Raw genomic sequence first — 14,319 nt, forward strand, 5'->3', positions numbered from 1 at the left:
CATCATGCACACAAGCAAATGTCTTTGAAATGGTGAATATATGAAAGCTCCTAATCTGAATTAAATGGGCCATACGAATAATGATGCATATCAAAGCTGCATCCAGCCTATTGCGGGAAATGGCAATTTGTTGTTAGGCCCATCCCTGTCACCGGATATTCCTCTGCAATCAGGACACCAACAAGAGTTCAAGAAGGGGGGGGGGGGGGGGGGGGGGGGGGGGGCAGCCGAGCCAAGTGCCTAAGGCCCCACATGCACCCACAGAAGGCTATCATCAGCTATAGGAGTATCCATGAGGCAGGAGGCATCAATCACACCTTGATGCAAACCATACATTAAGTTCATACATTCACACACAGTCCTTTTCACCTTTATAGATAGACGGACACGTACAACTCATCCATCAGGTACGTAGTGACATGAACAAATATATATGTATATATATAAAGTTTTTTTTTGTGAAGAGCAAGCAAGCACACAAACATAAGTAATCAACATGCTCAATATACTCACTATATATGCTTGATATTGACCAGCCAACAGATTCTGACTTTCTCTTGTTGTTTCTCTTTCTATAACTCCAGCACCAAGTCTGCATCCAGTCAGAGAAAAAGAGATGTTCAGTCAGTAAACAGTCAGCTACATGCATCACCATGGCGCAGTCAAACTGAATTGATAGCTCCTGAAGATTCTATTCTTTGCCGATAACAGTATGGAAAGTCTCTCTGTCAAGACTGCTTTTTGCGACTGCAGATTAATTATTGGTGGATTAGGATGAGATAGATATGTGCTGTGCTGTGATTGCAAGGTGTACGTATGTGCTGTGCTGTGAAATGAAATGAATATGCGCTCACATTCAGCGTCGGTCTTGATCCAGTGGCCGCTCTTGCTGCCGTTGAGCTCCTCGTCGTCGTGGTGGTGGTGGTGGTGGATGGGAGAAGCGGCGCCACCGAAGGAGGCGCGGTTGGCGCAGCAGCCGAACACCGGCGCGCGCTGCTCCTTGCGGCACCGGAGCTTGGACGACGCCGGCTCGGCGGCGCCGCTGCCGCGCCTGCGGCTCTTCTTGGTCAGGTTCCGGACCAGGGCCGCGCTCTCAGGGTACACTTTCCTGTGGAAGATTTGGAGGATCTGCAAATGAGCAAAATTAATGCCTCTCTGTTTCAGAACTGGCTCATCATTTTTCTGAATTCGACAAAATGAAAAAAAAAACCACCGTCTAATCAATTTGTAAATTCAAGAATATAATGGCACCAATTATATGGAATTTTGAAAAGAGTAGAAGGTTCTTCAAATGATTACTAAACAAAAAAAAAAGATTTCTCCAGAGATTATCTTATTATAGGGACTTGCATAATACATACATGCACAGAATCGTTATATATATATAATAGTAAGAGAGAAGAAAGAGATAGAGGGAGGTTCAATTGTTATATATATATATGATAAAAAAAAGTCCTGTCAGATCAAGTCCAATTGTTTGGAAGCTATGGAACATGACAAATGCAATGAGCCATAAAGATAACACTTGACAAGAGATTGCAAACAAAAGGGTGTGTCAACTCGCTACCCCTACTTCTAATAACAACTTGACTCCTAGTCCTAGTTGGTGTTCCAGATCTATAACATAAGTGGACGTTTCATCAAAAAGATTGTCGGATATGCATGATTGCTTAAGCTCTAGAAAAAAAAATCTTTCCCCCTTCCTGTTTTGGACATTCATGTGGTTTCGATATACTCTTGCTTCAAAATAGTACTCCATCTGTTTCAATTTATAGATCGTTTTGGCTTTTCTAAATATATAACTTTTGGTACGTATCTAGATATATCCTGTATCTATATGTACCTACAAAATCTAAAACGACTTACAATTTGGGACAGAGAGTGGTACAAAGAAACCATATATATTGGCTTGGAGCAACTAGCTAATTATTTCCATTGTGAGAACAAAAATAAAAAAAAAACTAGTTGGGTCATGCCACGTCAATTAATAAGATTATCAAAATATAGCAAAATTACTATCATTTATGCGAGATATGTAAAACTTTTCTACAAATTAGCAATCAAGATATCAAGATTACAATTATTGCCAGCTTTGTGTATGACACACTTAAGGGCTTGTTTGGTTAGCCTAGAATAAGTCCTAGGAACCATTCCCGCTTGATCAAGCTTATATAAATTAGTTAATCATTTCTGCTGAAAATCTTTACAAGGAATGGTTCCTATGAAACCGAACGAAGCCTAAGGGCTCGTTCGGTTAGAGGATTTCTGTCCATGAATAGTTCTAGCCTATCAAAGATTATATAAATTAGACTAGCATTCCTGTTAGGAACGGTTGGACAAGGTTTCGTATGAACCGAACGGTGCGTGAAGGAGAATGGAGCAGGTACTTATACAATTAACGTGCAATTGATTGGCTTCAGTTGTGTTTTCTTCCCAGCATTGTACTTATACTTGATAAAAACTGCAAATTTTTGTTTCAACCCAAATAGACCCAATGTTTATCAACATTTTGAATCAAATCAACCAAATTAAAAAGGATGATTCAAGATCAAGAATTTGTACATATATAGTAGAGAATTGTATTTCCCTTAAAAAAGGTCTAAAACACAGAACTTGAGAGATAAATCGATGGTCGTACCTTCTGAAACTTACTCTTGGTCACCGCTGCACTCGCCGGCGCTCCATCACCGCCGGGGACTTTCTCATCCTTCACCCTCCTCTTCTTCATTGTCTTGTGGAAGCCGCCGCGTTTCCCTGGTTTCCCGTCGTCCCTTTCTCCACCGGCAGCTCCATCCCCGCCGCCGTCCTCGCCCTCCTCGACGGCGACGAGCAGCACCTTCTCGTCGGCGAAGCGCGTGCGCATGAACAGCTCGCCGAGCGAGGTGCGCCGGCCGCCGTTGCTATCCCGCGGCTTCTCCAGGCGCGACTCGGCGTCGCTCACGGGGGAGCCGAACAGGAAGCCCTGCAGCGGGCAGTCCACGCCGCCCATGGCGAAGCTCACCCGCGCCGACGCCACCAGGTCGCCGGAGGCGCCGCTGTTGCGGCCACCGAGGACCTTCTCCAGTTCCGCACTCACTACCATCAGGTCGTCCTCCGTGGTGGTGTCGTCGTCCTTCTCGGCAATGGCCTCGACCACGGCGACTGCAGCCTTCTCGACGACCTCCGCGGACTCTGGCGGAGGCGGCGCTGTGGCTGTGTATGTGAATGTGGGCGTCACGGCGCTGTCGATCTTGTCTCCCTCATCCGCGGTGTCGTCGTTGTCGTCAGAGTCGGAGTCTGCATCGACGTCGACGTCGACATCGTAATAATCGTTGTCGCCGTTTGCCGGGACCGCGACAGCGGCGATGCCTAGAGTGCCAATGGTGAGGAGCCCGCTGCCGCCAAAGGTGAAGAGGTCGGCGTCCGGCGGCGATGAGTGATTGTTGGTGAAGTCGTGGTCGCCGGCGAAGTATTCGTTGGCCGAGGCGAGGAAGGTGGCCGGGTCTGGTGAGGCCAGCCCGTTGATGCAGTTGCAGGTCCCACCTGCAGTGAAATACTTGCTAGTAAGGTTTATGTTTAACTTGTTGAGTTTTTGTGAAATGATTTATGGTGATTTTTTGGTACTTTCGACTTGGCGATGACCCCCTTTGTAAAGTCAACTATTTCAAACTTCGACAAAAAAAATAGTACTCTAATTTTCGTGTTTACTTTAAAACTTTGTAGTAGGGATACAACAAAGTAGATTTGTCTTTTTTTTCTTCTAAGAGAAATAAAAAAAGATTTACCTTGAACTTTCCTATGTTACAAATTTGTTACCTTTTGAAAATTAGTCATTTTTTAGAAGTAGTTATTGAAGTTTAATATGGTTCACTTGAGACAACTAAAAACTTTATTTTTGTTACTCTAAAAGAGTAGAATAGATGAAACATGCACACCTAGGTTCGAGAGTCTGACCTAGACGTGGTATAAGTGATCGTGTTTTCCTTGATTACTTCTAATAAGAAATGATGCTATTCACCGAGTGGTAGGCATCCGCGATAGTGAGGCTTCTATGCTACATAATATTCTCTCAAGCAAATTATGAATAAGCAGTAACAAGTATCTATAAAATGGTAACTTATAAAGATGCAGTATTATACAATATTCCTATACAATTTCACACAAAAAGGAATACCACTTTGTTCTACATTCTAAAAACAAAAGCAATGGGAAAAAAACTTGTTGTGAACAGTGTAAGATAAAAACTGAAATTAACTTCTTCACAAAAAAATTAAAACCAAAATTTGGATTTTGATTTCTTATTGAATATTATGATATCAGCAAAGGTAATCAGTGTCAAATTTACATATGAACAGCTTCTGTTAAATTAATAAATATGTAAATTCAAACTGGATATCCTAACATTTTTTCAGCTCACACCAAAGCTACAAAAATATCAACATGTGGTGTCTGTCTAAAAAACGTGAAAAATATTGCAATATATTGCTTGCAAAAAAAGAGAGGATACCTTCATATAGGACAATGTTGCTATAAAGAAATATTATCTAGAAACATGATGATATGGGGGTGCTGCTTGCAGTGAAACTGTTGAGCTAGACTAAGCTGGAAAGGAATAGCATGTGCCATGTCCAGTCCAATGTGACAAACAGCAAAAGTGCAAGCAGTGACGGATCCAAAAAAAAATATATAGGGGGGCTGGACTGAAGAGAGCAAGACCAACTTATAACTCAATTATGTCCCATATATAACTAACACATAGCAGTTTTAAGCATTTTATAACAATAACTTTGATAAACAATTGAAAGTGTATCATATTTCACAAGAAGTAAAAAAATACAATTGAAAATGGCAAACGGGGAAAGGAGAAAGGCCCACGGCCCACTTGGCCTATTGACGTTATTGCCTTCCTGGGCCTATTTGGGTGGGGGGAAACAAAGAGATGGAGAAACAGCCGATGCGTCGTCTTCAACCTCTGTCGACCTCTCGAGTGTTTCAGGCGAGCCCTTCCTTTCCTTCCTCCATTGCCAGTCCACTATCCAACAATTCTTGGGGGGCTCCACAGGCACGGCCACGGTAGTGGGGGCTCGAGCACCCCCCCCCCCTGCCCCTATGGCAGATCCGCCACTGTGTTCAAGCATTCAGGGATCCATACTGTTTAAATCTAGCGTTGTGAAGTTACTATGTACGAATTGTTACTGACATGTGTTCCCTAGAAGGAATGTGTTAAGCTTCCACATGTGCCTGCTTGTCAGTTATGCTTGTTCAAAGCAATATGGTAAAACTAGTCCTAGCTAGCTTGGCTCCTATAGTCCTCCTATGTGCTGTATGATCAATCAATCATAGTATCTGAAAGACGATGAGGATGAAAAGGCTGTTTTCATTTCTCTTCTTGATTAGAAAAGCCCATTTGCCAATGGAATAAGAGAAAATGTTTGATGAACAGATGAAACAATAAGATGCAAGGAAGAGGGCACAAAGAGAGAAAAGGCAGATCAGATGAATGTACCTCCACCGTTGTTGAACTCTTTGAACACATCATTACTATTCTGTCGTAACTTTCGGTGCATCCAACCGAGGAGCTGATCATACATACATTCATGCATAAAAAAAAGATCATAATTCAGAAACAGAGTTTTGTTGCCTAACAATCAACTAATTGAACCGCAGAACAAAGAATTCAGAGGAAGGGAGGCTTAGAGAGTGATTACAGCTGCATTGGTCCTATATTATTCATAAACGATCATCGCTAAAGAAGTACAAAGTAGAGAGATTTACAGAAAAGAGCAATGATTCAAGAACTTGAAAAGGGAAAATCATTTTCTTTTCCAAATTATCAAGAGGAGACCATTCGCCTGAAATACTAGCAAGCTACGCAGGGTGGTAAATTAAGGAAAGTTGAGAAATGAGCATCAGGATTGAGGAGGAAATTAAAGGTAGCTAGGACTACTGACCTTCATGTTGGAGAGGCTTGTCTAAGCCGAGCGCTGGAGCTATAGACGAGGCAGGCATTAATAGACGATGGATAGGGAAGGCGCCAGAGGCAGGAACAGAATAGCCGGGACGCACAGCAGCTGCGCCAGGAGTGATCCATCAGTCGGCAGATCACAACATAAAGAAGGCTACAAATGGTCGAGTACAGGTACAGGGAAGGACCCTTGCAATGTAGTAATCCGCAGCCTGCGCAACCGGCCCTACTTTGTAGCTTTGCGTATAATTAACCTCGTATATAAAATTCTTTATAATAACCAAATTTGGAGATTATCTCGTAATAAAGCTTTCTATATATCAACAACGATGATTAATTAGTTTGTTTGGTACCTAATGCCACACAGCCTTTATAATGAATGAATGAATCCGTTGGTACGATCGATGGATTCCGATCAATATGAGCAGCAGCATGTCACAGCAACCTCTCTCTGTGCGTGATCACTTCACTTTCAAATCAGCAGGTGTGTGAAAGTAGTACTCTCAACTTTCCTGCATGCTTTTTCTTCATCGAATTAATCATCCGTCACACATTTAACAGATTAAAGCTATTGGTAACTAGCTATGAGTAGCGCACTTGCAAATTCAGTTTGGTTTAGCCGTACAGAAAGCCTTTTATAATGAATGTGAGATGGCGAGTGAACAACTGAACTGAGAACGAGCATCAAGCAACGATGGTATCGATCAGTCATCCGAGAAAAAAGAGCATAGCTGATGAATTGACGGATCTGTGCATATGGCCAGACATGCCACAACAAAAAACTAGCTTAAAAATTAGCCACCAAGCAATCTTTGCAACCAGCAAGCTAGCAAATCGATGGGTAATATGAAGGTGCCATGCCGGACGGACTGATACATGTACCGACCAGACACGACAAGACGTATGTATTGCCACGACCTCGGCCTCTTCCTCTTCCTCTTCCAGACATCTATCATGCAACATAAATATTCAAATTTTCGAGATTTCTAAATTAGAATACATTCTGAAAAATTTCTAGACGAGTTTCAACATCAGCAGCTTGTTAAAACAGTCATATCTCGAGTTCCAGATATCCAAAAGAGACGTACTTCATGTGGTTGGAAATATTAGGAAATTATCTACAACTTTTATTCAGACCACATTCCCAGATTCTATCGCTAAGTTACTCAAAAATAGGATACAACCGAAACTGTTCTAGATTTCAGACTGCGCAGAAACTTTATCTTGAAATAGCGATATCTCACAAACCAGATCAGATATAGGAACGATTCTAGAGGCGTTGAACAGATACTTAAGTCTAGTTATTCCCATAAAAATTTCATAATTTTTGGTCGAGTATATTTTAATTGGCATTGAGATAAAGACAGACTGCTCCGAAAAACAGTTCCAAGAGAACAAGATATACCAAACCCAATGACCCAAACTTTAATATTCTTAACTATGAAACTTGCGGACATGCCCACAAAGTTTCAGCACTCATTACAAAGATTCAACTCACACATAAACATAATAATAATTCAACTAGACACACCAATATTCACACCGCATTAATAGACTCGACTAGACTCAACTTGACTCGTTCTACTATCGTTTTATTACATAAAAGGGACTCCAACATCTATGGGCGATGTTTTTGGGGAAGCTCCTCGTACATCTTTGGCAGGTTGAGGCACACCCTTTGCTCATCTATCACCTGTTGGTGTCTCTTAATGATTTTCTGCTGTGCCTTCAACTGATCCTCTAGTCGGCGAATCTTTGCTACGGACTCATAGCCAAAGTGTACCATCACTTGGGTACTTGGATCCGTGCCCTACGGGTCCATCATTGTCCATTCCAATTCAGGGTGCTGGCGAGGGAGGAATCGATATTGGTCATCCTTCATATCCTCGAATCGACGACCACGGAGACCCATGCACGCTGTAGCGGCTGCATCTTCTATGCTATCCTCCATGGTGGCACAGTGAGCATGATGCACATAGTTTGAATCCAGCTGATATGTGCCTTTCTGTTTGTCCTTGAGGGAGATGCACACTCTGATCTTCGAATAGGTGTCTTCCAGAGGGTGCGTATGTTCATTGCAGACGTACTCCACAGCTGCATCCCAATCACCGTAGTAGGTCTGAAGAATTCCCATGAGTCGGTGGTGCGAAACGGAGGATTCACACCCTGGCTTATACCAGACCTTTGTCGTCCATCCTAGGGGCGGGATCGGCTAATCCTCTTCAACGGTGTCTTCCTCATCATCATCGTCGGACAGTAAGACGACCTCTACTTCTTCGGATTCCTCCTGGATTGGCTCAGGCGTAGGTACAGGTGTTGGCGAATCAAATTCTTGTTCCTGAGGTTCCTCCTCCTTAGGCTCCATAGACAAACCACAAGGCGGGTAGTAACCTCCGGTGCTGATGCGGACGGTCTTACTGCACGAGGCATCTACAAAATTAAATTTAGTTAGGAAGCAATAATTTTCATAATAGAGTAAGATAAAGGAAGCATAAAACTTTAGCAAATAACAAGGGTGAGATGGAAAGCATGAAATGAGTGAAGCAAAAGAAGCTAAAACGACCATTGCTAACTAGGCTTGCGTCTTATAGTCAACACAGTTCTGATACCAATCTATCACACCCGATTTTAAGGATAAAATGGGATACAAAATCTGATGTGCGCCCAGAGATCAGTCGCACACATAAGCCAACAAATTATGAATAGTATCATCACAAGTGTTTATTACATCACGAATAAGACAGAGTCTTCACATAAATATAGCGAAAGTATAAAGAAAAGATCTCTCGCGGAAGCTCCATATCACAGGGATGTCAACTGGTTGACCACAAGTCTAGTAATCCTTAGAGAAGTCATTATTACCATGGCCATCTGTTACCCATCCGAGATTTTTATCCAAATAATAAAAATAAACAAGCGTAAGTATATGTCGTACTCAACAAGTGTAACATAGGGTTTATGAGTCTCAAAAGGCTTGACACAGGTTTAACAGCATTTAGCTTTTAGTTGTCACAATTTTAGCTTAAGAGTAGCAACAAGTTGTTTCAATTCCCAAAGCAAAACACATGATCAAAGTAAACATGAGTAATGAATATCATAAACAGATAATTCTAGTGTTCATCTATTTCGTAAATGTTCCAAGGCCGTTCGTGACCATGAGCATGTCTGATATACCAGTTTTACACTTTGCAGATGTTGTACACTTTTCCTATGAGTCGTGATACCCATATGCCCAGGTTAATTACTCCTAAAACACTTCCAAGGTGAGCAGATAGGGGTCACTATGAAGCCTTTCAAAGGTTCGTCTAACAAGTTAGGGCCATTAGATTCACTCGGCAAACAGGTGTAGAGCCCCCTTCCCGATGGCACATTGACGCGCAACCTATATACATGGGGACAGAGGTCGCACTATACTCGATTTGTCAAGCCATTCTTACACCAATAAAGGTAACCACTAACAAGCTAGAAAAATGTCCTCATACTGAGCTAAAGCTAGAGCCATGTAGCCCTCACAGTTGTACTGTAAGTCCTGGATGATCACTTCCAGATAAGTCCTTAGGGAGAGAAATCTGAAGCATTTAGAAAGTAGCTAAACACTCCGGCCCCTTGTTTTCAAGTTGCTAAAAAGTCATATTTTAATGTTTATTGCATATACCATTAGTCAAGTTACAAGATCATGGTTTAATTGAGCACTAGCAAAGCTACCCAATGCATATCCCATAGGTGACAAGGTATAAGTTCAATTCTAGGGAATCCTTATCAAGGTGACACATGCAACATGAATTTAACGTATTAAAGTAATTAGGAAACAAGGATGATCCCATGCTATACTTGCCTTGAGCAAAGTACTCCTGCTGTTCCTGCTCATCAAAGTAATACTCTCTTGGTCTCCCACAAATTGCTCACCGTCTATACTCAATATTCACAGCAACATACAAGCATCCATAAACAATCATGCATATCAAATAAAAGCGATAGATTAGAATAGTACACCAAACATCATAAATTTAAGATGAAAAGTTTGTAAAACGAATCTACGTCTCGCTACGATTACACAGACGCGAAGATCATAAAAATCGAAGCTAAAACAAAGAAGTTATGATTTAAACAAGATTTTCTTTAGTAAAATAATAGATTAAATCTAACATCGAATTTTAAAAGTTGAAAACCTACATAACAGTAGTATTAACATGTAGATTATAGAATTATAAACCTAACACAACTTGAACGGATCAAATCGGAGTTAAAACAGAGATTTTATGGCTAAAACAAGTTGGGTGGCAAAACTGTAAATGGGTGAAAACATATTTTAGATCTAACCGAAACAAAGTACGCTTTTAAAAGAAGAAAACAAAATCTGAAAAGACGCTATGGACCGCGGGTTAAGACTCAAATAATTATAAGGGGGCTTTTGCAAATCTCGCAGCGAAGGGGTATCCTTCGATATGAGCCATCGGATTAAATTTGGACGGCCAGGATAGAAGCGGGCGGGGAGGAAACGACGGCGGTTGGCCGGAACATGACAAGCGCGGCGGTGCCATGGCCGGAACAACGAGAAGCTCACCGAAGATGATGGTTAAGAGCCTACGGTGCACGGTTTTCCGAACTGAGAGGTCTAGGAGAGGGGAGAGGGTGGGGAACTCACCGGAACCAAAAGAAGCGAGCGGGGAAGCGACGACAGCGCGACGCTCGACGAGGCGGACTGCAATGGCGGCGGCTAGGGCTAGGCAGCGACGTGGCATCTCGGCGTGGATGGCTGCGGCGGTGGAGGGCGGAGTAGGGAGGCGGCGCAGGCTCGGGCTGTATTTAAGGGGCAAGGCGGATTGGGCGACACGACAGCGTAGTGAAGCCGGACACGGCGGCGTGGTAGAGTCCGGCTCGGACTCGATCCGAAGGAAGAAGGAGCGCCTGACGGGTGGGCCAGGGCGGTCAGCGAGAGAGAGGAAAGGAGAACACACGGGCGTGGCTGGACCTGGCCTTCGGCTGGGCCGATTGCTATGCTGGGACGCGCGATGGAGCAAGGGAGGCAAGCCACATGGGTGAAGCTGGGCCGCGGGACGGGAACGGGCCGCGAGCGGGAAAAGAGAGGTAGGCTGACTGGGCCGAAAGCAGGGAAAGGAGGAAGCGAAATTCATTTTCTTTTTTCAATTTTTCCAAAGTAATTTCAAAATACAAATTCAAATTAATTTGAAATCTGATTTCAAACCAGGCAACACAAAATATTATGCAGCAGCATAAATGCACACATATGATTGTAAGCCTATATTTGATTTTAATTTGATAAAATTTATTATTTTTTCTAAATTCAAATGCTCACAAAAATGCATAATTAATCATTTTCTCCTATTTCAAAATTATGCAAATTTTAGGGTGTTACACTCTTCTTGATTAGAAAAGCTCATTTGCCAATGGAATAAGAGAAAATGTTTGATGAACAGATTAAACAATAAGATGCAAGGAAGAGGGCACAGAGAGAGAGAAGGCAGATCAGATGAATGTACCTCCACCGTTGTTGAACTCTTTGAACACATCATTACTATTCTGTCGTAACTTTCGGTGCATTCAACCGAGGAGCTGATCATACATACATTCATGCACAAAAAAAAGATCATAATTCAGAAACAGAGTTTTGTTGCCAAACAATCAACTAATTGAACCGCAGAACAAAGAATTCAGAGGAAGGGAGGCTTAGAGAGTGATTACAGCTGCATTGGTCCAATATTATTCATAAACGATCATCGCTGAAGAAGTACAAAGTAGAGAGATTTACAGAAAAGAGCAATGATTCAAGAACTTGAAAAGGGAAAATCATTTTCTTTTCCAAATTATCAAGAGGAGACCATTCGCCTGAAATACTAGCAAGGTATGCAGGGTGGTAAATTAAGGAAAGTTGAGAAATGAGCATCAGGATTGAGGAGGAAATTAAAGGTAGCTAGGACTACTGACCTTCATGTTGGAGAGGCTTGTCTAAGCCGAGCGCTGGAGCTATAGACGAGGCAGGCATTAATAGACGATGGATAGGGAAGGCGCCAGAGGCAGGAACAGAATAGCCGGGAAGCACAGCAGCTGCGGCAGGAGTGATCCATCAGTCGGCAGATCACAACATAAAGAAGGCTACAAATGGTCGAGTACAGGACCGATGTAATGTAGTAAGCCGCAGCCTGCGCAACCGGCCCTACTTTGTAGCTTTGCGTATAATTAACCTCGTATATAAAATTCTTTATAATAACCAAATTTGGAGATTATCTCGTAATAAAGCTTTCTATATATCAACAACGATGATTAATTAGTTTGTTTGGTACCTAATGCCACACAGCCTTTATAATGAATGAATGAATCCGTTGGTACGATCGATGGACTCCGATCAATATGAGCAGCAGCATGTCACAGCAACCTCTCTGTGCGTGGTCACTTCACTTTCAAATCAGCAGGTGTGTGAAAGTAGTACTCTCAACTTTCCTGCATGCTTTTTCTTCATAGAATTAATCATCCGTCACACATTTAACAGATTAAAGCTATTGGTAACTAGCTATGAGTAGCGCACTTGCAAATTCAGTTTGGTTTAGCCGTACAGAAAGCCTTTTATAATGAATGTGAGATGGCGAGTGAACAACTGAACTGAGAACGAGCATCAAGCAACGATGGTATCGATCAGTCATCCGAGAAAAAAGAGCATAGCTGATGAATTGACGGATCTGTGCATATGGCCAGACATGCCACAACAAAAAACTAGCTGAAAAATTAGCCACCAAGCAATCTTTGCAACCAGCAAGGTAGCAAATCGATGGGTAATATGAAGGTGCCATGCCGGACGGACTGATAGATGTACCGACCTGACACGACAAGACGTATGTATTGCCACGCTTCCTCTTCCTCTTCCAGACATCTGTCATCCAACATAAATATTTAAATTTTCGAGATTTCTAAATTAGAATACATTCTGAAAAATTTCTAGACGAGTTCCAACATCAGCAGCTCGTTAAAACAGTCATATCTCGAGTTCCAGATATCCAAAAGAGATGTACTTTATATGGTTGGAAATATTAAGAAATTATATACAACTTTTATTCAGACCACATTCCCAAATTCTATCGCTAAGTTACTCAAAAATAGGATACAACCGAAACTATTTCAGATTTCAGACTGCGCAGAAACTTTATCTTGAAACAGCGATATCTCACAAACCAGATCAGATATAGAGGTGATTCTAGAGGCGTTGGAAAGATACTTAAGTCTAGTTATTTGCACAAAATTTCATAATTTTTGGTCGAGTATATTTTAATTGGCATTAAGATAAAGACAGGCTGCTTCGAAAAACAGATCCAAGAGAACAGGATGTACCAAACCCAATAATTTATTTATTGACCCAAACTTTAATATTCTTAACTATGAAACTCGCGGACATGCCTACAAAGTTCCAGCACTAATTACAAAGATTCAACTCACTCATAAACATAATAATAATTCAACTATGCACACAAAAGTTCACACCGCATTAATAGACTCGATTAGACTCAACTTGACTCGTTCTACTATCGTTTTATTACATAAGAGGGACTCCAACATCTATGGACGATGTTTATGGGGAATCTCCTCGTACATCTTTGACAGGTTGAGGTACACCATTTGCTCATCTATCACCTGTTGGTGTCTCTTAATGGTTTTCTGCTGTGCCTTCAACTGATCCTCCAGTCGGTGAATCTTTGCTACAGACTCATAGCCAAAGTGTACCATCACTTGGGTAGTTGGATCCGTGCCCTGCTGGTCCATCATTGCCCATTCCAATTCAGGGTGCTGGTGAGGGAGGAATCGATATTGGTCATCCTTCATATCCTCGAATCGACGACCACGGAGACCCATGCACGCTGCAGCGGCTGCATCTTCTATGCTATCCTCTATGGTGGCACAGTGAGCATGATGCGCATAGTTTGAATCCAACTAATATGTGTCTTTCTGTTCGTCCTTGATGGAGATGCACACTCTGGTCTTCGAATAGGTGTCTTCCAGAGGGTGCGTATGTTCATTGCAGACGTACTCCATAGCTGCATCCCAATCACCATAGTAGGTCTAAAGAATTCCCATGAGTTGGTGGTGCGAAACGGAGGATTCATAGCCCGGCTTATACCAGACCTTTGTCGTCCATCCTAGGGGCGGAATCGGCTCATCCTCTTCAACGGTGTCTTCCTCATCATCATCGTCGGACAGTAAGACGACCTCTACTTCTTCGGGTTCCTCCTGGATTGGCTCAGGCATAGGTACAGGTGTTGGTGAATCAAATTCTTGTTCCTGAGGTTCCTCCTCCTCAGGCTCCATAGACAAACCACGAGGAGGGTAGTAACCTCCGGTGCTGATGCGGATAGTCTTATTAGCACGAG

General features: G+C 42.4%; 1 protein-coding gene and 1 long non-coding RNA gene across 2 annotated transcripts; both read right to left on the minus strand.

Annotated features, from left to right (window-relative positions):
- Window positions 1-300: 300 nt before the first annotated feature.
- Window positions 301-6,020, minus strand: LOC136482038 (protein LAZY 1-like). Its single transcript, XM_066479289.1, has 5 exons — window positions 5,931-6,020; window positions 5,486-5,558; window positions 2,639-3,522; window positions 855-1,128; window positions 301-592 (listed from the first exon to the last, which is right to left on the minus strand). Exons 1-5 carry the CDS (start codon window positions 5,934-5,936, stop codon window positions 573-575), a joined length of 1,257 nt encoding a protein of 418 aa, XP_066335386.1. The 5' UTR covers window positions 5,937-6,020; the 3' UTR covers window positions 301-572.
- A 1,350-nt stretch (window positions 6,021-7,370) lies between these two features.
- Window positions 7,371-11,997, minus strand: LOC136482039 (uncharacterized). Its single transcript, XR_010764943.1, has 4 exons — window positions 11,891-11,997; window positions 11,446-11,518; window positions 9,780-9,853; window positions 7,371-8,374 (listed from the first exon to the last, which is right to left on the minus strand). It is a non-coding gene; the product is annotated as an uncharacterized lncRNA (long non-coding RNA).
- Window positions 11,998-14,319: the final 2,322 nt, after the last annotated feature.

Source organism: Miscanthus floridulus, chromosome 9, assembly GCF_019320115.1.
Source record: "Miscanthus floridulus cultivar M001 chromosome 9, ASM1932011v1, whole genome shotgun sequence".
Lineage (NCBI taxonomy): Eukaryota > Viridiplantae > Streptophyta > Magnoliopsida > Poales > Poaceae > Miscanthus > Miscanthus floridulus.